The sequence below is a fragment of the Buceros rhinoceros genome, unplaced genomic scaffold (genome assembly GCF_000710305.1).
Source record: "Buceros rhinoceros silvestris isolate BGI_N320 unplaced genomic scaffold, ASM71030v1 scaffold9936, whole genome shotgun sequence".
Lineage (NCBI taxonomy): Eukaryota > Metazoa > Chordata > Aves > Bucerotiformes > Bucerotidae > Buceros > Buceros rhinoceros.
In genome coordinates, this window is record NW_010419305.1 from 4,479 (window position 1) to 17,026 (window position 12,548).

At 40.4% G+C, this 12,548-nt stretch overlaps 1 protein-coding gene across 1 annotated transcript in view; it reads left to right on the forward strand.

The window, feature by feature from the left end:
- Positions 1 to 413: 413 nt before the first annotated feature.
- LOC104495832 (TBC1 domain family member 14-like) overlaps positions 414 to 12,548 on the forward strand; it is a gene marked incomplete at its 3' end in the record, with an annotated part of 16,334 nt that continues 4,199 nt past the window's right edge. The window contains exon 1 of the mRNA XM_010138862.1: positions 414 to 1,144. Within this exon, the coding sequence (XP_010137164.1) occupies positions 471 to 1,144 (674 nt within the window). The remainder of the gene's footprint in view (positions 1,145 to 12,548) is intronic.

Genomic DNA, 12,548 nt, shown 5'->3' on the forward strand with positions numbered 1-12,548 from the left:
AAATGTGCATTTATGACTGTGTAAAAATAAATTGAAAATATTTGTCTTAATATTGGCATGGAATATTAAAGTTCTGCAGTTTTTATAGTATGTCATTTCATTCTTGGGAAATGTATGCGAAGCAAACACTGGTGCACAAACTGCTGATGAAAAGCTTTTCATGCTTGACGTGTTCTAGAAGCCTAATTTAAGTTGCCGTTCTGCTGCTTCAAGCAGGGGGAAGGGATAGTAATCATGTGCAGGAGAAGATAAATAACTTTTAATTAAAAGCCTAAATTATTACAGGACTGAGTGTATTTAGGAAGAACAAACCACAACCTACCTGTAAACTCATAATCTTGTCTTTTTTTTTTTTTTTTTTTTTTTTTTTTTTTTTTTTTTTTTTTTTTTTTTTTTCTTTTTAATCAGTTACCAGTTGGGCCAAGACAACTGATGTCAATTTATCCAACCCCTTAAATGGTTTGAGCTTCATGGGAATTCTGGACACAAGAGCGAGTAGCAGTATCCAGGGCCTTCAAAACTTGAGCTCTAGGACCCCAAGATCTATCTCGTTGTCTGAGTATGGGCCTGGCCAGCTGTCCAGTGCTTTAGAAGATTGTCATAGCCTTAAATCCGTGGATTCTGGTATTCCAACGCTAGAAATAGGAAATCCAGAGCCTGTTCTCTGCAGTGTGTTAAATGTGAAGAGAAAGCAGTCGGAACCTGAAATCATGCCTGACAGGGCTTTTCAGAGCGCATGCACACTGCCGCCTTACCTGCCTCCGCATTCTCTGACTTCTGAACAGGACCATGCTGTGCGAAAATCCTCTACTTTCCCAAGAACTGGGTATGACACTGTCAAACTTTATAGTCCAACTTCAAAAACTCTGAATCGAAGCGATGATATCTCTGTCTGTAGTGTTTCTAGTCTTAGCACAGAACTGTCAACAACTCTATCAGTTAGCAATGAAGACATCTTGGACTTCGTGGTCACAAGCAGTTCAAGTGCAATTGTGAATCTTAAGACTGATGAGGCGCACTTCTCGGATGTTACCCTGAATTCCACTAAAGAGACCAATGATCAGAGACAGCAGGACTGTTGTCAAGAGATAGACGTGGACAGTAAACGAAAAATATTGGGACCTTTTACAAACTTCTTTGCCAGGTAATGTTTCTGCAAAATATGTTTGTATTTTAATGGTGAGAGTAAGAAAGATCATAGGAGAAAGATCTTGAGTGATAATCTACTTTGAAAGAGGTAATAGCTTGCAATTTCGTTTGAAATTGGTATTAACAATATGTTTTTCCTGTTCCAAGTAAGTAGGCAAATATTACTAGAGACTAAGTCTCTGAATCCTGCTGTGTATTATCTTTATGATATTGTGGTAGCATCTTAAATCTTCTTGAAAGATTCCTTCTGCATTACAGTAAAATGAGTTCTGAAGAAGTCTTTTTCTCTCAATGACGGTATTTGGAGATACATGACTTCTAAATGTGGCCCTTTTATGAACGATAAGGTGTTCTAAATGCTGTACCCAGTGAAAGTGGTGGATGAGGAAAAGGACTAGTCTGCTTCTGGGGATTTGGATTGTTTGTTAGTGTGGGTTTTTTTTTTTTAATTTTATTTAAGACCTTCATAATGTCTCTTATTTTTAGGCTATGAAGTCTGAAGTCTATATCTTGAAGAAGTGGTACTAGAAGTAAACTTTAGACATCGAGCAGAGTTGGCTATATCTAACCTGTTTTGAACATGTGGTTGCTTTTATCTTTTTTCCCCACAAGTAATTTTTTTTTTTTTAAATGAGATGAAGAGGCTGGTAAAGTAGAGAATTGTCAAACTTTGCTCTTTGCAAAGCTGCCCTGTTTTCAAAGCTTAAGAGAATCAGTTTCTTTAGATGTAAACTGGCTGAAGCCTCCATTGATTTTTATTCTTAGGTTAAAGTAGGGTACTGTGCAGCAGAACTCCAGTCATCAGTCATGTTTGAGGTGCTTACGCTTTTGTGGACCTCTGTCTGTTTGTTGCCATGGAACCAGACTTTAATTCTGAAGCAGGAGGCTTCTTATCACTTCAAAGCATGGACTTTATTACCCATTCTGGTAGCACAACTGCTAACTCAAACAAATGCTGTCCTTCAGCCTGGAGGGAGTGCAGTGGAACAGGTGCATTTAGACCCTGCTCAAAATAGGGTGTTTAACCACTTCTCAGCTTTTCTCATCCAACAAAATAGAGCCATCTGTGCAAATTCTGTTCTGGTATAGTCTCTGGTGGTTTTGCCAGTGTTACAGAAACAGTGATACTCACTTAACTGAGTTTTTTAACCTGAATCTTTTCAGGTACATTGAATTCCAGAGATCAAAGGGCTGTCCTTCCTACCCTTCAAATGGGGAACAGGTAATCTTGGTCACCATGTGATGTCATCATGAGAATGTCAGGATTAAGTTCAAATGAGGTGATTGGCTTTGAAGTTCCAGGTGTTCTGCCTGTAAGGTGGCTTTTAATATCCTTCCCTTTTAACATCCATTTTCTGCTCTGTTTTGAAAACAAGAGGTGCTCACTTTTTTTCTGTACTTGCACACCCATATTTTATGCATCTGTTCTCTTTTGTCATGTGACTCATGGTGAGTTTCACAGGTCTTCAATGAGCAGGAAGCTTCTGAGGGTCTTTCTGTGCCACAGGAAATGATGTCTATGCTGTCAACATTGTTAAGGATCAAAACATGCTGTTGCTAGTTTTTGTTGGTATTAGCAATCTGCTGTCCATGGATGCAGTTTTAATTGCTTCCTCTGATGATCCCATACTGTCCCTGTTCCCTGGAGTTTCTGTGGGCTCCTTGGATTCCCAGGGCTCAAACAAGTACTTCAGTGAAAGAAGTTTGGCCCTGCAGTGGTTTTGGTGAAAGTATCTGACTTCTAGGGACCTTCCTACCTAGCTCACCCTGTGCTGTGTGCCAGGGTTTTTGAGTACAGTGGTAGCTGAGGAGAAGGCATTTGGAATAGTATCTTTGAAGACCAGTTTGCTAGCAGAGAAGGGAGCTTCTTAAAGTAGCCCGTAAAAGAGCTGCAGTGGTAAGTACAAACCAAGTCACAGAGAGGAATGTGTACTTAGCACTTCACTCTGTGCTGAAAGGAGTGTCACTTGAGATTCTCAGTTTTGCAGGTTATGTGTGTAAACCTTCCCTTTTGAAAACCAAGGATGAACTACGTCAGGAGAAAGCCAAATCGCTTTGGCTTTGGTCAGTGGCTGGCACACTTGTGTACTGCATGGAAGAACGAGCGCCAGGATGGTTCCTTTCCACCCTTCCAGCAGCCTCATGGTTGTGGGGTAAGGCTGCATTGCCTTAATGTGTGGGTTTAGCTCTTTGAGGCCTTCTCTGAGAATTTGAACCACTGAGAGTGAAGACAAATTGGCTTATGTTTTGCTCAAGGTCTTGATGTGGTAAAAGGAGAAACCTTGCTTCTTCAGACAGAAGCTGTGCCTGTATTGAACCCTGTCTGTCATCTGAGAATGTGCAAGTTTCTCTGAACTTGTCAAGACAGTTTGCTCTGGATATGTCAGTTGAGATTTGCAGCTGCCTGTAGAGATAATACTGTCAGAAGTGAGATGCCTCCAGTGCTTGGTCACATGCACCTAAGCTGCCTATGTGTCCATAAAGGGTAATAGTATCAAGGAACTGCTTAGAGAAGCACCTGCTTTGGAATATTAAATTATTTCTTAGCATTAGATGTGTTTTTCCTCGTGAGACTGTACGCATGCGTGCGCGTGCACTGTGCATGACCCTGTGTGTTCCGTATCAGTTGTGACATGCTGTGCTATGAAGTGTTGGAGTTGTCTTTGGACTGCAGTTGAAAACTGAGTTGTAGAGGAGATGGAAGAAAGGAGAACCTTGTTGGTTCATTGCATATCAATCCCAGCACCTTCAAGGGCACTTGGGAATGGAGTACTCCTGCCCTGCCTTCTTGAATGCTATGGTAAAAAAAGTTTCCTAGACTGCTCTGCTGGCTCAGTTGCTATCTCCAGCAGTTGGCGACTCCTGAAAGGTCTGGTTGTTTCCTCGGGCTGTTACATGCCTCTTTGGGAGTGGCAGGAAGATCCAAAGTGAGGAAAAGAGGCTGTTTTCCTGCTTGCTTATGTATAGCTTTCTTCTTGAAAGAACTTAAAGCTCACAGGTACAGTGTTAGGTGGAGTACTAGTGCTCTCATTAGGCTCCAGGTTAGCACATGAAAATGGATTATTGCTGCTGAAACCAGCTGTGACACAGACTGCCGACAAAGAAATGGACATGTTGATTGTTTTCAAGTGTCACGTATCCTTGGATCAGCTCTGAAAGGCTGGAGATCTTTCACTAAAGCATGATTGTGAATTAATTTCCTTCATTTGTCTATATGCAGGAACTTGAGAAATAGTGTGAGCAAATAATTGTCTGGGAGACAACAGCTGGTGGTTTGTCTGTCCCTTTGCCCTAGTGACAGAGTAGTGTAGGTTAATGGACTTGGCTTCTGTATAGTACTTCTGAAACACAGAGTTTTTAAATGCTGAGGTTTTAAACAGCTTTGCTGAATCGGGATCGTTGTGACCTTACCGTAGAAGTTATGCTCTTTATTTATAGTTTTCATTTATTGTTTTGAAGACTCTGGATGAGGCTTTTTATGATTACATGCAGAATGACCATAAAAAGGACCAGGACTATGTTCAGTTAAATAAGCCATGCAGTTCCCTTCCTTTTTAATGGACTACAAGAATTGTAGGTCTTTACTTAGTCCACTGCTGCAGATATTGTCTTGTTTTACCAGGAATCTGGATCCTCTTTTTTTCAGGCTACTTTGAGAAGTTTTTGATCCAAATGTTCCAAGTAACAGGATCTCAGGAAACCGCTACAGAGAATAGGGACTATGCATGAAATCAGGGGGTTGAAGAAGAACATTACATTATATTGTTTCCGAGAGAAAGCTTCTGAAGCAGGATTGGCATCCTATGCCATACACAGGAGCACAAATGTAGTCCAAACTGTGGCTTTACTTGTAGTCTGCGAAGAAAAAGGGCTTATGTTTTGAAATAACAGCTACTGATTTTAGCATTAAGTCTGAAATCATGTGAATTTGATATGTTTATATCACAAATACGCGCACATATGTTTTGAGGTGACTGCTCACACATAATTTGGAGTTGTGAATTTAGGAATTAGGTTCATCGATAGCATAGGTAAGTCACCTGTATTAATAGGATCTTTTCATAATGCTGTTCTTTCCTTTTAATGAGAGGACAGCTTATCGTGCCTCTCTAATTTTGGTGCTAAAAAGAAGGTAGAATAGCATTATAGTGTTGATTTCCCACTTGCATCTTTCCAGAAAGGGAACTCACTGACAGTAGAAGAGAACAGAAAGAATTAAAATAATTATGATTGAGTAATCTGAGATATTAAACTTTATATATGATGTTGTCTCCTCTGCTGTGCATGTTTTATATTAAGTGAAGCCTATTACAGCATAGGCTGTTTAGGAGGAGACAGGCTGAGAACAGGACTGAAGTGTGTAGGAGGAAGGACAGAAGGAGCCAGATGCTTTGTGGGAGAGCGTATGAGTACACTGCTTTAACTACGAATGGATAAAAACTAGCTGAGCTGCAGGTGGAATTGCCCAGAAGCTGGGAGGATGGACCCCAGAAACCCAGCCTCTGAAGAGGGAGCCTGTGTGGACACCGAGCATGGGCTACTTCACTGCCCTGTGGATGGACTGGGCTCCCTAGTGCTGTTGTTGTTTGACACCCTGGGATTCACTCTTCTGCTGGAGAGAAAAGAGAAATTTGGTGATAGTTTCATCCCTCCACGCTACTTTATCTGGGTGCATTTTGAGTTGCCCATTGTCAATAATGGGTTGGAGAGAGAGGAAAGCAAACAAGCTTGTGTTTCAGTGGTGTGGGAAGCAGCACAGGCACTGCATTAACAGGTAGATGATGGTAAAAACAGTATTTCAGCAGCTCATGAGATGTTCAGGTATACTTATCTGATGGGTGCTTCATTCTTCACTATATGTTTTTGGATAGTACTTATTTGAAAGCCACTTTCTGTCGACTTGAAATAAAAGACTAGTGGTGTCCCCTCATCTATATTTACTACCACGTCTCTGTGTGGAACAAAAGAAAAGTTGCAGAATTTTTCTGAAATAAACATTCTCTCTCAAAGCAAATCTTCCATAGGTGCACAGTTGGAGTTCTATAAAGGTAACAACCTTCTCTTTTGATAAAGGTTTAAAATGGTTGAAAACTGTACAGTTTTCAGAATTCCTGTTCTCTAATTCAGTGCATGAGGTTGTGGACTTTGTCATGTGGCCTCTTCTCCACTAGGTGTTGAACCGAAACCATCCAGTTAATTTGAATCCCTGTTTTCCCTCTATACGTACAAAAATGTAACTTGTGTTTAGAATTACCGTTCTGTTAGTTATTCCTTAAATGTTGCACTAAATTTTAATTGAGCTGTGGCTCTTTAGAATAAATGCAAGTTGCTTTTGCAGATAAAAATCTGCTTTATTTAAAGTCCTGTTTGTGCGAACTGTTCTCAGTTACTCAACAGCAAAACTAAGAGACTTGTTGAAGTTAGTTGCTCATTATGGAACCTAAATGACAATCTGCTCAGCAGTACTTTGAGGTTTTGGATTTTTTTTTTATAATGGTACAAAATTATGCAGTGAGGACTTAATGTGGTCCAGTTATTTACAATAAAGTCAAATGTGTTTGTTTCTTTTCTAGTGGCTGTTGGGAAGCATTACAAAAGTCTCACAGAAGCTCGTGAACGAGATTTGTAGCACAGATGGGTGTTGTATGTTGCTTGCAGTGTTCAACTATATTGCTTTTTCCTTCATGTCCTGTGTGAAGCTGCCTTTTGGAACGCTTGGGGTGGTTCAGTTCTATGCATTCTATCTACAGGCTCACTTTTGAATAGAAAGAGTAAGAATTACCTATGTTTCAATAGAGGAAGACTTCAAGAACTGATTCAGATGAATGAGATTAAGGTCTGTTTTCATTCTAATTCATTGTCTGTATGAAGGTTTAGTGAATTAGTGGGACAGATGGTCTTTGTATCTTCAATTAACTCGTAAGAACTTCACTGACATTTCCCTTTGTTAAAAGGAACTGTGAGTGGATGGGCGCTGGGGAAGAGGGACAATATCAGTCTGATCGCTGCCATATGACACAGTATCTCTCTGTCTAATCAAAATACCATTTAATGTTCAACTGACTTTTTGCTCCCTTCCGTCCTTATCAGCAATAGCAACTGTTGCAAGTTACTGCAAGTACAGAAGTGATAAAAAATGAAAAATTTCTCTGACTCTAAAATTAGAGTATTTAATTCAGGGTCGACATTGTGAGGGAATGTTATGTGTGCTTAGATTCTGAAAAATGTAGTGAGCAAGGTGAAATTAGATGGAATAAATATCAATTCTTGCTCCTTTATTTTTTTTTTTTAATACTGTCTCTCTTGTGTTACGTAATCAGTGGGGAAGTTTGACTCAATGCTAACTTTTGCTTTTAAACATCTTTCTTACTAGTTTATGGAGAGAGCGCGTTTTTTGGAGCAGGAATACGTGGGGTTTTATGCCTTGCTCTGGATATTCAGAGTTCTGTGTGGTAATGGTACTTCAGGTCAATGAAGAAATCTGCTTTCAGTCTCCAGGAATGGAGTTTTGGGTTATTCTGACAACGTTAGGATACCTGGGAATTTTGCCAGATAGATAAGAACCATTATGTATAGCTGGTTAACTCTTAATAGTTTGAGCTCGGACACAAATGTTGCTTTCGTATGAGTGTCCTGACTTGCTGACACTCCTGTTTCTGAGAATTCTGCAGCATTTGCGTGGTAGGCTAGTGCTGCACATCATCCAAGTGCCAAATAGTTATTGGTTTGCTACAACCAGTCCTAACTGCTAAACATGCAGGATTGCTGTCTGATGTCTGACAGTTTGGTGCAGGCAGTTCTGCTGTGTTCTCCTCTGAAATGAGGGCTGCCTGCTAAGAAAAAAGGGTAAATGCAGAACATTGTAGTCTTGATACATAGTTTATCAAACCCTGCTTTTTTTCTCAGAAATCTAAGGAGAGGTTTCCAGGTTACCCTATTGCAAGCTATCAGGTATCTAGATACATACAAGACTGCAAACTTGTATTGTATTACTGCCTCCCTCAGCTGTGGAAATCTTTTTTCAGACCTGCGGGTATCTGTTACGCTGTAAAGTGTTGTTATTCTTGGTTCTTACTGAACATGCTGGAATGTCAGTGGTTGGAAAACTTTATTTATAAAATGTGATAAGTATTTATAAAGCATGATTTGTTGTTAATGTCTTTCATAGGTAGGTCTTCTAGGCTGTCTGGCTCTACTTCTGTTGGATTTGTTTATCCATAAACCAAATGTTGTTCTTCCTTTGGTTGTTCTGACCTTTGGCAGTCGCTGAGATAGAATTCTGCAAACCTTGCTTTTGTATGTGATTTTGAAATCTTACTCAAAGCATAACTTGTTTATGAAGGTTCTTCACCATAGCCAAAATGCTTGGGACTTTTTTGGTGATGTTTAGTTCTATTGTGGGGTTTTGGGTTTTTTTGTAATAGAAGTGTAAGTGGACTAAGAGGTGATCTGGGGTTGGGAAGGGGAAATGTAAGAACTGGCAATCGCTACACCTAGTGAATTATTTCTGGAAACTGGTGTTATCTGGCCATGGGTACCATCTGTTTGGCTTTTAACTGTGGAGAATGTAGATTTAGGGCTTTTCAGATTTTGGTAGGTCTTTTGACAAGAATTTCTTCCCAAGTCCCTAGACATCGTGATTTATCTGTCAGTCTTGTTCTTCCACTACTCAGGTAACCAAAATTCTTGTGATAGAATACATTAATGACTTTTAAGATTTTATTTTCTGTGCCTCTGGAAATTAAGTGGCCAGCATGCAAATTTGGAACATCTAGAGGTGAGAATCTTTTTTTCTGTTTATTGAGGGGAAGTTGTGAAGGCTATGGTTAGTACATAGTATAAAAAGTCACTGAAAGATTTAAAAAAACCAGTGCTGGTATACCTTTTGCCTAAATCCCATGATAGTGTGAGAATGTTTCCTAGGTAGTGTTAATTGAATTTGTAGCATGCCAGGTAAGGTGGCTAGACACTTCCATTCGCAATGCAGCAAATATTTAATAAAACTTACCTTAATTCTTTGCTTAATAGGTGCCGTACATTACTTAAAATGTCTTGTTTCAGTGTAGGTTTCCGGATGCCTTCTGGAATAATGTGTGTGGAGATATCTCTTACACTAGACATGGGTTTGCCTAGTTCTTGTGATTAATACCTGCCTACTGTCAAATTCTTCAGATAAAGTCTGTTACACTCTCCAGGCTGAGGCACTCAAGACCTTATTGCTCTCTCCTCAGGTACCTCAGAGTTATCAGGAAGTTTCAGGAACTTCCTCCAGAAGCAGCTGAATTTGACTTGCCTCTTTCTTTCCTCCCTCTTAAGAATTCATGTGATTCTGATACTCATTTGAAGTTGTTTTTCAAGATAATTTTGTTCTACAAAATCTGAACGTTTTGAATTTTCTTTTCTCTCCTTATTTTTCATCTGTTCTACTCATGAGACTGGAAAGTCCTTCCAACTCTTAATTTGCATGAGTGGTGCAGTTGTTTTGTCTTCTGAAAATAACCTTCTTTAGTGAAAGACTAATTAAAATTTGGATGTGAGCATGCGTCTTGAGAGCAGGAAGTGTGCGTATTTTTAACACTTGTAACAAAAATGTACTAGCAATTGCATTGAGTAAATGCAGACTGAATATCGCATCAGTCTGCGCATGAGTTGGGTCAGTTGCTGGTTAATTCTCATGTGTGTTTCATTACAGCAACTGTCCTTTTAAGTATAAGGAACCTGTTTATTTGAAATATAATCTATATGCTAGGTCATTCTTAAAAGCAGTCTACCACAGAGCAGCATGTGCCATCTCACTTTGTGTTTGTTCACAACTGTCATTCCATGCTGCATACTAGTAGTTCATGTACTGTGGAACTTCATCTAAGGAACCATGTCAAAATAGTAACAGCAAAATAGTTAAAAATTATCATTTTCAGATTTGCCGAAGAACCCAAATATTCTGATAATGGAAGCTCCTAAGTCATAACCCTTGTATTCTTTTACTTCAGGCTACTAGTATGTCTTGGGAGTTTTGGGGAAAAAAAAAAAATACTGAGCATTGCCCGGAAGTCCCAGGTGTAGGGGAGGGGTGTGTAGCAACAGCCCTCAGTGGGTGTATGTGTGTCTGCCTCACTTAACTCCACCCTCTGATAGCTACTGTGTTGGAGCCCATCCTTTTTTCCTGTTATTTGAGTGATATGTGCCAAAGAAGTAGTTCCTTGGCTCCAGTGGTACTGAATTTCAGAGGTATTTCAAGGGGCACAGTATTGAGCCTGCCTGGCTAGAGAAGTCTTTGAGACTTTTCAGGGAGGAGGTTTACAAATGACTTTAAGATCTGGAGTAAATGACACTACCGTTTCTGCTCCTTTTAGTGGATAGGTTTGTATACTGAATGGGGGAAGTGGTGGGGTGGGATGACCTCTTGAGAGATGACTTCATGTAAGTGGCTGGTCTTGTTTGGGACAAATCTCAGTTGAAATGTGGAAATGGGAGTTCCTGAGGTAACAGGAACCAACAGAGAAACACTTTAAAAGAATTAAGGGGAGTTCCCCATAAGGTGATGTGACCAATAGCCCAGCTGAAGTGCCTCTACAAAAATGAATGCAGCACAGGCAACAAACAGGAGGAGTTGGAAGCCACCGGCTCTCCTAGAAAGCTACAACCTGGTTGCTGTACTGAAACCTAATGGGATGAACCCCATGACTGGAGTTGGCTATCGATGGCTACAGGCTGTTCAGAAAGGACATGTGAGGAAGGAGGGGTGGAAGTGTTGCTCTCTATGTCAAGAAGTGGATAGAGTGGCAAGAGCTGTCCCTGAAGAATAGCTGTGAGCTGTTCAAAAGGTTATGGATACGAATTAGTGACTGAGGCAACAAAGGGAACCTCGTGGTTTGTGTTTACTACAGGCCATCAGATCAAGAGGAGCCTATTGACAAAGCCTTCTTACTCCGGTTACAGACGGCTTTGCACTCACAGGCTCTCATCCTTCTGGGGGACTTCAACCACCCCAACATCTGCTGGAAAAGTAGCGTAGCGAGTGGTAGGCAATCTGGGAGACTCCTGGAATGTATTGAGGATAACTTCTTTACCTAGGTAGTATACAGCCCCACCAGAAAGGATACAATACTGGACCTGATGGTTGACGATGCAAGTGACCTCATTGGTGGTGTGGAGATTGGAGGCAACCTGGGCTGTATGGATTGCACTCTGGTGGAGTTCACAGTCCTGAGGGATATGGGTCAGGTGAAGAGTGAAATCAGGACCCTGAATTTTAGGAACAAGTGTGAGAAATCAGGCAAGGAAGTGAAGAGACCAGCATGGTTGATTTGAGACCTGCTGGTCAAACCAAAGGGCAAGAAGGAACTGCACAGGCAGTGGAAGCCGAGACAGGTATCCGGGGAAGAGTGTAGGGACACTGCCCAGTTGTGTAGAGATGAGGTCAGGAAGGCCAAGGTGCGGCTGGAGCTGAACTTGGCAAGGGATGCCAGGAATAATCAGAAGGGCTACTACAGGTATGTCAACCAGAAAAGGAGGGTTAGAGAGCTTAGCCCTGCTTATGAGCAAGACTGACAAGCTGGTAACAACAGAGAAGAAGGCTGAGGTACTCAACTTTTTTGCCTCAATCTTCATTTGCAACCTCTTTTCTCACACATTCTGAGTTGATGGACGTGGCTATAGTTGTACGGACTTCTTGTCTTTTCTAAAAAGAGAGTTGGATTGAACTAGATCAGCTTTCTGTTTTGGTTGTGATGCAGGACTCTAAAAGCATTAGCCTGAAAAAGCTGTAATAGATGCTATATGGACAGGATTAGTTTGAATACTTGTTATTGATGTGATTCTATTATTTTTTATTTTTATATTTTAATTTGATTGAGACTTCAGCCTGACAATGACAGCACACAAGGCTACATAAATACTGTCAATATATGAATGTGCAGTGTACATATGTATATGTAAATGTATGGCAACTATTCAGTAACTTTATCTTAGTGTTTATAGATCCAGAGTGAAGTGGTTCTTAAGATGGTGGTTCTTAAAATAAGGTTTTCCTGATGCTCGTGAACTTATCTCTTCCCCACAGAAAAGGCATCTGGGCAGATCAGTATGCAGTAACGCTACAGTATGTGTGTGTTCAAGCAGAAGATTGCGTTGGTCCCTCTCCTGTATCACAGGATGCTATTTGTATGTATGTAAACATTAACTCTGGAGTTAGGATTAAATTATCTTCAGGCAGGTAGTTCTTCTCCACAGCTCCATTAAAATAACAAGGTTAAGCAGCTGGTTGGTGCCAAATACTGTTTTTAGGGGATTGTGCAAAAGTAATTTTCTATTTGAAATGTGATCTCAATTTAGCTTCTGTGCTTGGCTTTTCCTGAAATAATCAGCTGCAGACACTTAAAGCAGTCAACCTGTTGGGC